The sequence below is a fragment of the Entelurus aequoreus genome, linkage group LG07 (genome assembly GCF_033978785.1).
Source record: "Entelurus aequoreus isolate RoL-2023_Sb linkage group LG07, RoL_Eaeq_v1.1, whole genome shotgun sequence".
Lineage (NCBI taxonomy): Eukaryota > Metazoa > Chordata > Actinopteri > Syngnathiformes > Syngnathidae > Entelurus > Entelurus aequoreus.
In genome coordinates this window covers 42,077,181-42,090,473 of record NC_084737.1, presented here as the reverse complement: position 1 = coordinate 42,090,473, position 13,293 = coordinate 42,077,181, and the positions used below count along the sequence as shown (strand labels likewise).

Here is a 13,293-nt window from a genome sequence, read left to right as displayed (position 1 = left end):
CCTGCCTTAGAGATAGACCAACACACAACTACAACGCAAATCAGATATTCAACAGACCAGCTCAATGGGGTTTACGTGGGGAGACTGCCCTGAATTTAACCCTCTTGTTCTTTTTTCCTGCGGCACTTCTGTCAGTACTTGGACTTGTGTTTTAGGTATTAATCTTACTGTAGGATGAACCCCTGACCAACAAGGTGCATACTGTACCAGAGGGTAGTGCATGGCACTGCAGAAAGCTGTGGTAACTGTTTGTTGGCTGATTTGGGGTTGATGACTATTAACAGTTAATTGCTGTTCAAACCAATTTACTTTTTTTCCATTGGCAAAATCAAATCAAGTACTTTGCTAGTAGTCTGATGTGGTTCCAAGTTGAGCTATATTAGTGACATACACCACTGCTAGTAGCTCACTGATTGGTGGATTCATCATCTCCACATTGTTGCAAACTTTGATGATTAATAGCTGGAAATGAAAAAACTCATTAGTTCTTACCGCTGGGCACTGAACCACACATACTCCACACTCTCCACTTTGCAGTCATCTGTTCAACACCACTAGCCCTAAACCCGGACGTTTGCTTACCCTTGTTCTTCAGTGTCGTCGTTTGTTTCTTCGTCTCATTATAACTTTGTGGTTGTGCTGTTTTACCTGCAGCACTATTTTAAAACCACCCACTCCCCGTAAACAGAGGCAAGTAGCTTCTAGCTGAGCCAACACAATATTCATTATTGCATCTTGCCAAGACCTTTTTGGACAATGCATAAAAGCCCTCTGGCCTCTGAAATGAAAGTGAAAACCATTATAATGTGGCAAACAGGAAACACCTCTATATTTGTTGTAATTTACAACTCGTGTAGGGGTTATGGTAAAGTGTCCAGTAGAAAGGCAGGGTCGGACCAGATGGTGCTGTATTAATGTTTATTGACAAACTTGTTATTTTGTAATCCGCCAAGGCGAATTGCTGTCAGTGACTAGTATGCCATTTAAATAGTGGCTACTGTATGACTGACAAATTGGATTTTTATTTTTTTTCATTGAGTTTTGGTGCATTAAACCTCAGGGATATTCAATTTTAATTATCTTCAAATCCAAACAGGAAATACAAGTCCTTGAGTTTTTGAAGGGCGTAAAATATTTTGGATTCAACTTTTGAAAAAGGAAGGCCTTACAGTAGATGTTTTTTCTGGCTCTGTGGTATTTTCAAATAAATGCCAGTGGGCCGTACACCTGTGAACGAATTGGACATTTATATAAAAAAATACAGCAAAAATGTACTGAAAAGGAGAAAAAAAAGACAGCTTTTGTCTCCTGACGGTTAATGATTATGTGTCACAAATTCTGCTGAAAATAATTTGCTTGATTAAGTAATGTAGCAAATGTATGTAGGAATTTGGGATTTTTTAAAATCAGAGATGTATTATTATGAAATTAGCAAAATCAATTCGGCAAGTCAGATTTGTTTTTCTTTTTGCCAGATTATTTAGTTTATTTTAAAGTAATTTAAGGTATCTTTGATTTTAGTGCTTATTGCATTACTTTCCTAAGATGAGCAAGTTGGTCTAATGCAGTAGTCCCCATCCACCAGTCTGTGACACATTTGCTACAGGGCCAAACAGAAACATTAAATAATTTATATACAACCGCATTTTCTCTAACTTAACTTTTACCTTTCCCACTAGACACACCAACAAATGTGTTCATAGATGTATAGTAAAAATCCTGATAGGAAGTCACCATTTGTTATATTTGTAATATCTTTGTTACATGGGACAATACACATTAAAGGCCTACTGAAATGAATTTTTTTTATTTAAACGGGGATAGCAGATCTATTCTATGTGTCATACTTGATCATTTCGCGATATTGCCATATTTTTGCTGAAAGGATTTAGTATAGAACAACGACGATAAAGATCGCAACTTTTGGTATCTGATAAAAAAAGGCTTGCCCCTACCGGAAGTAGCGTGACGTAGTCAATTGAACATATACGCAAAGTTCCCTATTGTTTACAATGATGGCCGCATGAAGTGAGAGAGATTCGGACCGAGAAAGCGACAATTTCCCCATTAATTTGAGCGAGGATGAAAGATTTGTGGATGAGTAAAGTGCAAGTGAAGGACTAGTGGGGAGTTGAAGCTATTCAGATAGGGAAGATGCTGTGAGAGCCGGGGGTGACCTGATATTCAGCTGGGAATGACTACAACAGTATATACACACAAGACATATATATACTCTATTAGCCACAACACAACCAGGCTTATATTTAATATGCCAGAAATTAATCCTGCATAAAAACACCTACGTGTTTGTTATGCTAGCTCCTAGCTCCTCTGCTAGCTCCTAGCTCCATAGAACGCGCCAATACAATTCAAACACCTGATCAACACACACAATCACTCAGCCCAAAAGACCGTTCACCTAACCCAAGGTTAATAAAGCTTATATATTTTTAAAAAGTTACGTACGTGACGCGCACATACGGTCAAGCTATCAAATGTTTAGCAGCCAAGGCTGCATACTCACGGTACCTGATATTCAGCTGGGAATGACTACAACAGTAAATAAACACAAGACATATATATACTCTATTAGCCACAACACAACCAGGCTTATATTTAATATGCCACAAATTAATCCTGCATAAAAACACCTATGTGTTTGTTATGCTAGCTCCTAGCTCCTCTGCTAGCTCCTAGCTCCATAGAACACGCCAATACAATTCAAACACCTGATCAACACACACAATCACTCAGCCCAAAAGACCGTTCACCTAACCCAAGGTTCATAAAGCTTATATATTTTTAAAAAGTTACGTACGTGACGCGCACATACGGTCAAGCTATCAAATGTTTAGCAGCCAAGGCTGCATACTCACGGTACCTGATATTCAGCTGGGAATGACTACAACAGTATATAAACACAAGACATATATATACTCTATTAGCCACAACACAACCAGGCTTATATTTAATATGCCACAAATTAATCCTGCATAAAAACACCTACGTGTTTGTTATGCTAGCTCCTAGCTCCTCTGCTAGCTCCTAGCTCCATAGAACACGCCAATACAATTCAAACACCTGATCAACACACACAATCACTCAGCCCAAAAGACAGTTCACCTAACCCAATGTTCATAAAGCTTATATATTTTTTAAAAGTTTCGTACGTGACGCGCACATACGGTCAAGCTATCAAATGTTTAGCAGCCAAGGCTGCATACTCACGGTACCTGGTATTCAGCTGGGAATGACTAAAACAGTAAATAAACACAAGACATATATTTACTCTATTAGCCACAACACAACCAGGCTTATATTTAATATGACACAAATTAATCCTGCATAAAAACACCTACATCTTTGTTATGCTAACTCCTAGCTCCTATGCTAGCTCCTAGCTCCATAGAACACGCCAATACAATTCAAACACCTGATCAACACACACAATCACTCAGCCCAAAAGACCGTTCACCTAACCCAAGGTTCATAAAGCTTATATATTTAAAAAAAAGTTACGTACATACGCAAAAAAAAAGTTGCGCACATACGGTCAAGCGATCAAATGTTTAGAAGCCAAAGCTGCATACTCACGGTAGCACGTCTGCGTCTTTGTCATCCAAATCAAAGTAATCCTGGTAAGAGTCTGTGTTGTCCCAGTTTTCTACAGGCGTCTGTGTATCGAAGTCAAAAGTCCTCCTGGTTAGAGTCTCTGTTATCCGAGTTCTTCCATCTTGACTGCATCTTTCGGGAATGTAAACAAAGACGCGCCGGCTGTGTACTGTTGTTGCTGACTTCGTTCGAAAAATACGTCCGTTTCGCACCGACAACTTTCTTCTTTGCTTGCTCAGCTTCTTTCTCCATAATGCAATGAACATAATTGCAACAGATTCACGAACACAGATGTCCAGAATACTGTGGAATTATGAAATGAAAACAGAGCTTTTTCGTATTGGCTTCAATGTGGAAGGCATACCCGTGTTCCCCGGGCTACGTCACGCGCATACGTCATCCTCAGAGGCGTTTCGAACCGGAAGTTTAGCGGCAAATTTAAAATGTCACTTCATAAGTTAACCCGGCCGTATTGGCATGTGTTGCAATGTTAAGATTTCATCATTGATATATAAACTATCAGACTGCGTGGTCGGTAGTGGTGGGTTTCAGTAGGCCTTTAATGAACATAAACATGTAAATTTGCCAGATTGTAGCCAAAGGCTTATTTCAATCTGCGGTCCCCGGCCGGTTGATAGTGTGTACAAGGTCCATAAACAGTTAAATTAGAAAGCACCAACATCATACATAAACAGTACAATAAAATACACCGACTCAGATATAATAATAAGAATAACATAAAATGGAGACCCACATAAAAGGACAGATCAGGAATAAAGACACCATCCAATCCAATCCAATCCACTTTATTTATATAGCACATTTACACAACAAGAATGTTTCCAAAGTGCTGCACAGCCATGTTAAAAACAATATTAAAAACAATATTAAAAACAATATTAAAAACTATATTAAAAACAATATTATGCTACACCAATGACTGAATAAAAACAAAGAATAAATGAATAGAAAACCAATACAGAGACAATATAAAAAATAAATATGATTAAAAACGATTTTAAAGGGTGAAACCAATTAAAACAGTAAAATAGACATCAAAATTTATAACCCTAACCCTAACCACACAGGACAACAGAGGACAGAAGACCACACAACTCACGTAGTGTTAAAAGCCAAAGAATAAAAGTGGGTCTTTAGACGAGACTTAAAACACTCCACTGTGGGAGCAGTTTGAACATGGAGGGGCAGAGTGTTCCAGAGTTTAGGGCCGACCACAGAGAAGGCCCTGTCTCCCCTGGTTTTAAGTCTCGTCCTGGGCACCACGAGCTGGAGCTGGCTCTCGGACCATAGTAGTTGGAGAAGTGCTAAAGAGCAAGTGTGCTAAATTGTTGCATATAATTAGTGCACTGAAGGAAGAAAATACACGTCTCACTTGGCTGAGTAAGTTAAAGTGCTGATATTATTGCACGTAGCTTTATTGCACAAGTAGTTACATTAACAGATGTGTTTACGCATGGGAATTTGCACCAACAACAGCATACATAAATGTATATATGTATGAAATATTGCGCAAAATATGACTACATAACTTTAGAATATAAATAGAAATCAATAGAAATTAATTGGAACTAATGGCAAGTATAGCTATGCTAATTTCCTTGACAATGACGTTTAATACATAAGATATGTTAGCCAAAAAATAATACAAGTATTTGGAGAGCTTTTTTGCAAAAGGGTAAAAGCTTGGGCTCTCACTAATTCAGCATTACTTTTCATGCACTTATTTTTGCTGTATTTATATGCCACACGTGAAAGGCCAGTCTATGATAATCATGCCTACATTAAATTGTCCCCTGGTGCAAAAAAAGGTTGGGGATCCCTGGTCTAATGTAAAAAAAATAAAGATCTTTGACCTTGGTGAATTTTGGCTTTTCTCTGTGCATATAGAATTTTGTCATCGTAGTTAACTGTACATCTATCACTAGCTGATTATCTTTCTTGTTAGTATGAAGAGAAAGATGACTGACAGCTCATGCAAATCTCACATCACAAGACTCTGAACGCCTCCTCTCCCGCATCGTGTCTAATCACACGGAGGGATCACGGCGCCCACAGGTGCAGCAGCTCCTCAAAAGCCATCTTTGAATGATGTCTACGGAATGACTGATTTTCCTGGGAATCTCTCCAAAGAGCACCAACAGTTGTCACACTCATCTGTCAGGAGTGGAATAAGCTTATACAGTATGTACACACGGCTGATGGAGCAGATATATTCTCCATAGGGGGTGGTCCAAACCATCCCCTACAACTGTCACTGCGGCGCATCACAAGTTCCCAAGCGAGTCATCCGGTCTCCAGGATGCCATCCCAAAAGTGCATCGTGTCATCTGCTCTGTGGGCCTTTCACCTCCATGAATGTCTTCTCGCCTCATCTCTCCACTGCCTGCGCACCCTTTCGTCCCTCTTGACCTTTTTTTTTGCAGCAGTGGAAGTGACATTCATTAATGGCGAATTTATGTGCATGACTGCCCGAAACCTGAATTGTGGCGCCACCATCCCCGGAGACTGTCCGTCAATGCCCGTAACCATCAGAGCGCCAAATACCTCGCTTTCAGCGCCTGACAGCCCTGGAGGAGACGACTCGGAGTGATTTATAGGATTATGAAGATGAGCAGTTCTGCAGCTTTGCACTGCTATTGATGTGGTTTAATAGCCTCACAGAAAAAGTGGGATTTTCTTTCATTCATCAACGCTCATCACTCACTGTCCTCTACTTACACTGCAATCACAATGCATATGAACGCAACGTATTTATTCCAATCTTTATTCTCCAGTGGTAAAGTTGGGGTAACTCACAGTGTTGTGTCCACTTGTTACTGATATTAAAGAAGACGACGGTATCTCAAGTGTGTTATTTTTTACGATTTCTCTCAGATGTTTTTGTGTGAGTCAAGCAAAAACTAAAAGGGCTGTTTGGAACTGACACTGACATCGTAAAACCTTTGGTCTGTCGGCCAAATCAGGCAAACATTTTTGCAGCAAATTCCTTAAAAGACTAGAGTGCTCCTGCTCTGTAAAGGAATTTGGACCACTGCAAAGACATTGGTGGATCTTTGCATCGACATTTTAACCTCAATAGCGAACATATAACACTGGGGTCCAAACTTGTGATTTACATAACTGATGTATTCCTCAAGGCACTCCTTTAAGTCCTCTTTTTTGGAGTTACAACATTTTGTGCGTAATGGGATTTATGTAAGTAGGGTCTTATTGTTGTATCTTGTTTACTTCAGATGCAGTCAGTAGTCATTTGTTCAGCCTCTTTAGTTATACTAGTGATGTTCCTCAAGGTTCTACTTTAGGTCCTCTCTTTTTCATCATTTGGGCTTTTCAACTGGTGGCTCATGAGTTTAGTTAAAAAAAACCTGTGAGACTCACATTGTTGCAAGCAGATTGTTAAAACAGTTGAGTGCTGTCATAGAGATGATTGTTGAACATTCTTTTTTTGCAGAATGTCCTTTAAAACAGCAGAATGTTGCTGTAACTCTGACAAAATAACTATATAATTCGACCAAAATCAAACGTATACTGTAGTGGATGCTGGTTCTCCGGAATATATCAAATAAGAATAATAGTGAAGGGAGAAATCCAGCACTTTGGCCCTTAGTTTTCTGGAAATGTGTGCCCTAAAACAATTTGTTTGATTATCTCTGACTTAGAGTATTTAAATAAATATAATTAACACAAATAGCCTGATTTACTAAGAACTTAGAATACAACGTGTGAAACAGTGTGTGCAATCTATAAAATAGTGTGTACTTTTGGTGGGTGTGTTGCGTGAAAAGAGGTGCAGACTGCCCAGACCCGGGCAGTCATGGGCGGGCACGGCTTACTCTATGAGCTGGCCTGGGCTGGAAGCTGTTCATTTTTTTTTATTTATTTAATTTTGAAATCAGAGCAGGTAAAATAAGATGGTCAGTAATCAAAACAAAGGCACATTGACTAAGATGATAAAACAAGTAACTGACATGTTAGTAAAAGTATAAATACGAGACAAAGAAGTTGACAGAAACAAAATCCAATCATATTTAATTTTGTCTTGTCGATGGGTGGAACACATTTGGAATATATCAAATCGCAGCTCTTAAATGGCGTTCATTGAAAGAGGGGTGGGAATTAGGTATAAGCGAGAGCCAATCAGATGCTTTTCTTTGCGGAATAAGGAAGTCACTGCCAAAACCAATATGTGTGGCTTTAACATGTAATATTTGCAGGGTGATAGTGTACAGGACACATTTCATATTTACTGCTATTATGCCATGCCAGGTATCGATTAGACACAACTGTAAGTCAAATCTATTATTTCTTGCTATCACTGTTGCGCCAAAAACTGATTCCGTAGTCAAAAATCGATTCCCGCCGCCGCGCCGGGCTTCTTCTGTCCACAACTAATTACTAACTGCATGTAGGACAAACACTTATAGTTGTGGTTATCGTAAGGATATGGGTTTGAAATTATTTAAGCCTTCAACTTGTCCAAAAAATGATAGACATTCCTATGGTAATAATGAGATTGTAAAGGATCCGATGTTAATGTGCTAAAACATTTTTTGTATAGAAGCTACATACAAAAATAAGTGATATTTATTCATGCACATAGTAAATATTATTCAAGTGTTTGGATATATTCATTCAAGAGAGTTGCATATATGGCAATGAAGTACATATACTGCTCTGTTAACGTTTTGAAGTAACTTCTATACCCATAAAATAGTTATATATATGATAATAATGTACTTAAAGTACTGTACTGTTTATGTTTTAAAGTTCCCTTAATACCTATAAGAGAGTTACATATATGATAATGAAGTACATATACTGCACTGTTAACGTTTTGAAGTAACTTCTATACCCATAAAAGAGTTACATATATGATAATAAACAGTACTGTACTGTTTAGTGTTGAAGTACCCTTTAAAAAGCTAAAATCAACTGCACATTTCAGAGTGGCCTTTTGTTGTGGGCAGCCTAAGGCACACCTGCGCAACAATCATGCTGTTCAATCAGCATCTTGATATGCCACATCTGTGAGGTGGGATGGATTATCTTGGCAAAGAAGAAGAATAGGTATTTTTTGTTTAGTCAAAATTTTACATTTTTGAGTTCAATTCATGGAAAATGGAAGCAAAAACAATAATGTTGCATTTATATTTTGGTTCAGTACATGCATTCTATCTGAAAAAACAAACGTCATGAAAGAAATACCAAAGGACAACAACAATTTGTCTTAATTAGCCCTTTAAGTCTCCTAGCAGCTATAAAATAATAAAACGTTGTTGCTGAATGGACAATATGTCTTAATAATTTAATTTCTGACCGCCCAAAATGTTGACACACACGTAGGACGAGCATTCTCGTCTGTCCTACATGTGTCTGCAGCCGTGTGTGGAACTGTCAGTTTGCACGTCCTTCTGACACGTGCTAAATAAAATAAAAATAATAATAAAAATAGTGCTCGCAAAACGGTGATGAGAGTTAATGAATCACATTGCGCAATGCTAAATATTTATTATTGCATTTTCTCCTCCCAGTATTGTGGGCGTTTTGATGATCAGCATATTTTTGCATAATAATGAAGACAAAGTTGCAGAATAGATTGCACTTTTTATTTTGCTCACTTAACAGATGCAATCCACTGTTCACACATTTTAGATCAGCTTTGCATGTGCTACCAGGTTTGCACATGTTTAAGTACAAACCGACCTTTAGTAAATCAGGCCCTCAATGTATTAGTACAATACAGGAGAGAACTGTAGCAGCCGTACAGTACGTGACCGAGTCAGCCCCATCTTTCACATGCCCCAGCGGTTCCATCTTCTGCTGCCCGCTGGAGTAAGAGAAACGCATTGTACCAGCAATAGATGGCAAAATGATCGCCTGTATAAACTGATAGATGTCCTCACAAATATGAATATGGATCATTAAATGCATTGGCAAAAATGTGAATTTTGTGTCCTTGTCTCGATCTTTTATACATTGTTAAAGTCAAATGTAGCCGAGGGGGTAATTGTTCAAGTCTCTGATGGGCACATCAATCAGTCTGAGGTGTAAAAGTCGGCACTATTTTTTCACCTCTGTGCGTCGCTCAAGTACCCACAACCTGTAGAAATGTACGTACGGCAGCTTTGGAGTCTGCGTGAGGCTTCGCACATTTCCACATCGACAGTTTTGATACATCTCAACTTTGCAGTGAAAAAGGGCTTATGGCAGGTTTTTTTCAGCGTACACGAGGTCATTAGTTTTCTGGAAATGTGGCCCCCAAAACAGTTTAGTTGAATATCTCTGCATTGGAGTATTTGAATAAACATATTTAACACACATAGTAATTGCAGAGCCCTGAAGCCAAAACAAACATTGCAAAATAACTTTTTATGTAATGAATACATATCCGATGCTTTACAGGATGTATGTATTTCAACAACTAAAATAGAAATATATCTGTATAAAATATCGAAACGGTATAATGCAAGTCATGCTGTCGCTGCTACAGATTATAATAAGCACAAATTGACCTACACTTGCTGGGAATGGCTGCCTGGCCTTCCTGCTGTTTTTAGTTAATAGCAAAACTCTGTTGTACACTCAGTGATGTTTTATTCATCATACTCGCAGCCCTAGAACACAAAATGCTAGAAAGGACTTTAATTGCATAGCCTTGGAGAGTTGGTTACCATGGCAACATTAAAGCCGTAGAATGAGAATCTATTGCAATGTGTTTAATTAAGGCAGCATACGGTAACCTTTTTTCGTTGTGCGGAGAGAATGACAGATGTGACTCACGTGTCCTTGCTGACTGACTGCCTGACATGTGTGCCAGTGAAGCGCCACCCCAAAATAAATCCACCACCATCCTTTTGAACCTTAAAAATTTCAAATCCCGCCCCACCTGGTGGAAGTTGTGATGAGTCGGCAAGAGGGCAGGCACCTTGAACGGCGAGGTGAGGTCCCACATGAATGCGCTCAGCCACGTTTCCATGGCAATCCTCACTGGGAACACATTGCTTGCCCTAGCCTTTGTTCGGTGCCCTTTTGTGTGTTGTTTGTTTTGATTGTTAGTGAAAATAGAAAGGTATAGCATTTACATGGAAATTATGAGCATGGCTAAATGTGATTGATCACAGCTGGTGACAAGAATGCACTACGACATGAAGGTACATATTGGCCGGCAAATTACTTTTGCATTGCTCAAAGTTGTTGTTTCCTTCTTGTTCAGGTCAAGCAACCAAGAAGACATACGTGAGCTACAACAACCTCAGGATCTGATGTGCCGGAGGGGAGAAACACTGCTTGTCTGTCATTTGTGATTGAAAAGAATGCTAGAGAAGCTCCACAGAAACGGGAGGCGAGCGCAGGCATCCCAGCACCACCTGCAGCACCAGTGCACTCATAACGGGATGGTGGACCGCATCCCACCCCCATCCAGACTTGAAAGAGACTAGCCGTGCTGTGGGCTGCTGAGGCCTCCTGTTGAAGCAAAGTGTTGAAGTTATTGACCCGGCCGACCCTGGCGGAGAACAAGCCGCCCACTAAAAGGGTCACCAAGGACAGTGGATCTACTTTCAAGATACTTTCTTTTAAAATGTCATTAAAGCCATATTCTCTTGGGGTTCTCATTATCTGATTTCTCTCCTGTACTGTTTCTAAGTGATTTTTCTTCTGTGCCTCTATTGCTCCAAGTACATCGAATTACCTTGAACAGCGAGCTCTGCCACACACAATAGTTTTCTTTGCCACAAATCAACTTAAAGGAAAAAAGTCAGTCCCATATGGCAAGTATATTTGAGTGATGGGCGTTGTACGTACATATATTTTTTTTGTAAATATTTGAGAGTATTTTCATGTTTGGAGTACAAAAATAGATAACAGTCAGTGTTCAGTGGGAGTTGGATGGTTAAGAAAAGCACCACAAAGTGTTGACTTTGCATGTGCCAATGTATGTCTGTTCTATTTGATGTAAGCAAAAACAATTAAAAAAAATAAATGATAATAATGATAATGAGCTTTGGCACTTCGACGCCTTGTTTTCTTTACCTGAACTCGTTCAAAGGACAGAATATGGCTTTAATTTGGTGATGCATTGACTCCCTCCCTCCTGTATGTGCAAGCATGTTTGTTTTTCGTAACCCTCCGTTCTGGTACCTAGCAACCTTGTGAGAAACTATGAATATCAGAGCGAACGTGCAAGTTTGTTGTGATGTCTGTCAAATTATGAACATGTAATAAATGCGTTTGTTATCTTTTATACAATGAAAGCACACAGCATATCACAGTTCTTTCAGTGCACGTGTGAGTGGGTTTCATGAGACGTCTAAACTGATGCATGAACATAATAAGTGTTGTTAATCACTGCAACGTTAACAGATGCAGATGTCATTGTCTCTACCACCCCCCCCCCCCCCACCCACCCCTACTCCTCTAACCAGAGCAGTGCTGTCAGTCATGCAGTGAAGATGAGACCTAGCAAGAGAAGTCTACAGTCACACTCCTTTACTCACCCTTCTGCTCTTTTCTGTCTCAGCCCATCTTCATCCACCACAGCTGATACGCCTTCCAAGTTCCAGCAGCCGTGTCGGATCAGTTTGTCCCTGCTGAAGTCTGAGCCTTTGCGCCCGCTAAGCTCCTTTCACTCCATCGCCCTGCCTGCTTTCTGTATTGATTTTGATATGTAAGATATCGATAGATAAACATCTCCCTATGATGTGAATTACAGCACTCTGCTAACGTTTTACAAAATCTGTGAATTTGTAGTTTTGGTCACACTTTCACGACCCGTTTGATTATTTTCTTAGAAAACACAAAATGATAAAAGGCTAACTTGTCAAGTATTCATTAGGGCCTCTGCTTTATATTGTATATTGCAATTACCAGTGGCGGGCTGTGCGTTTCCCACCTAGGCCTTCTGTGATCTCCGACTTCAATGATTACCTCTCAAAATACCATAATTGATGTCACCACATTTGATTTGATTTTTTGGATTTTTATTAAGGATCCCCATTAGCTGGTTGCCACAACAACCCACTAGTCTTCCTGGGGTCCACATGATCATTGCTGGAGAAATACTATACAGGAACACATTTACGCCATTACGGGCATGGAATCACATCAACAGTATACAAAACGAGTTATTTTCTGGTGCATTTAAAAATCAATTAAAACGCATCAGTAATAAAAGCATATACCGTACATTTCTCTGCTTGGCTTATGCAACTTCCGGTCAATAAAGTTTGATTCAAAGTACACACTTCTCAAATATTTATTAACTGCCCTGACCACATGATGGCGACAAATACACATGTAACAAAGTTAATTAAATAACAAGCATGACACACTTTAACAAAAAGAGTTTACAACTTCTAGTTGTAACAGAACAGCTACTGTCAACAACATGTGATCTGATTGGCTATCGCAACTGTCTCTCAACTCTATGTGTTTCAAATTAATTCGCTAACGGCGCCGATGGGTATCCAATCACAGGACGCGTAAATGTCATGTTCAACGTGAGGCCATCTAGAATACCTTACTGACAACTCGTGATCTGATTGGCTATCGCAACTGTCTGTCAACTGTATGTCCCCGTTCACTTACAGTGCATGGACGCCCGCATTGTTGATTCTAAAGGCGTCTGGCAGATTTGGTACAGCATGGCAACATAAACTAGCT

The 13,293-nt window shown here is 39.4% G+C and overlaps 1 protein-coding gene across 1 annotated transcript in view; it reads left to right on the top strand.

Annotated features, from left to right (window-relative positions):
• LOC133653889 (metabotropic glutamate receptor 7-like) overlaps nucleotides 1-11,882 on the top strand; it is a 280,613-nt gene extending 268,731 nt beyond the window's left edge. The window contains exon 10 of the mRNA XM_062053704.1: nucleotides 10,847-11,882. Coding sequence (XP_061909688.1) covers nucleotides 10,847-10,896 — 50 coding nt within the window. The 3' untranslated portion in view covers nucleotides 10,897-11,882. The remainder of the gene's footprint in view (nucleotides 1-10,846) is intronic.
• The last annotated feature ends 1,411 nt before the right edge of the window (nucleotides 11,883-13,293 follow it).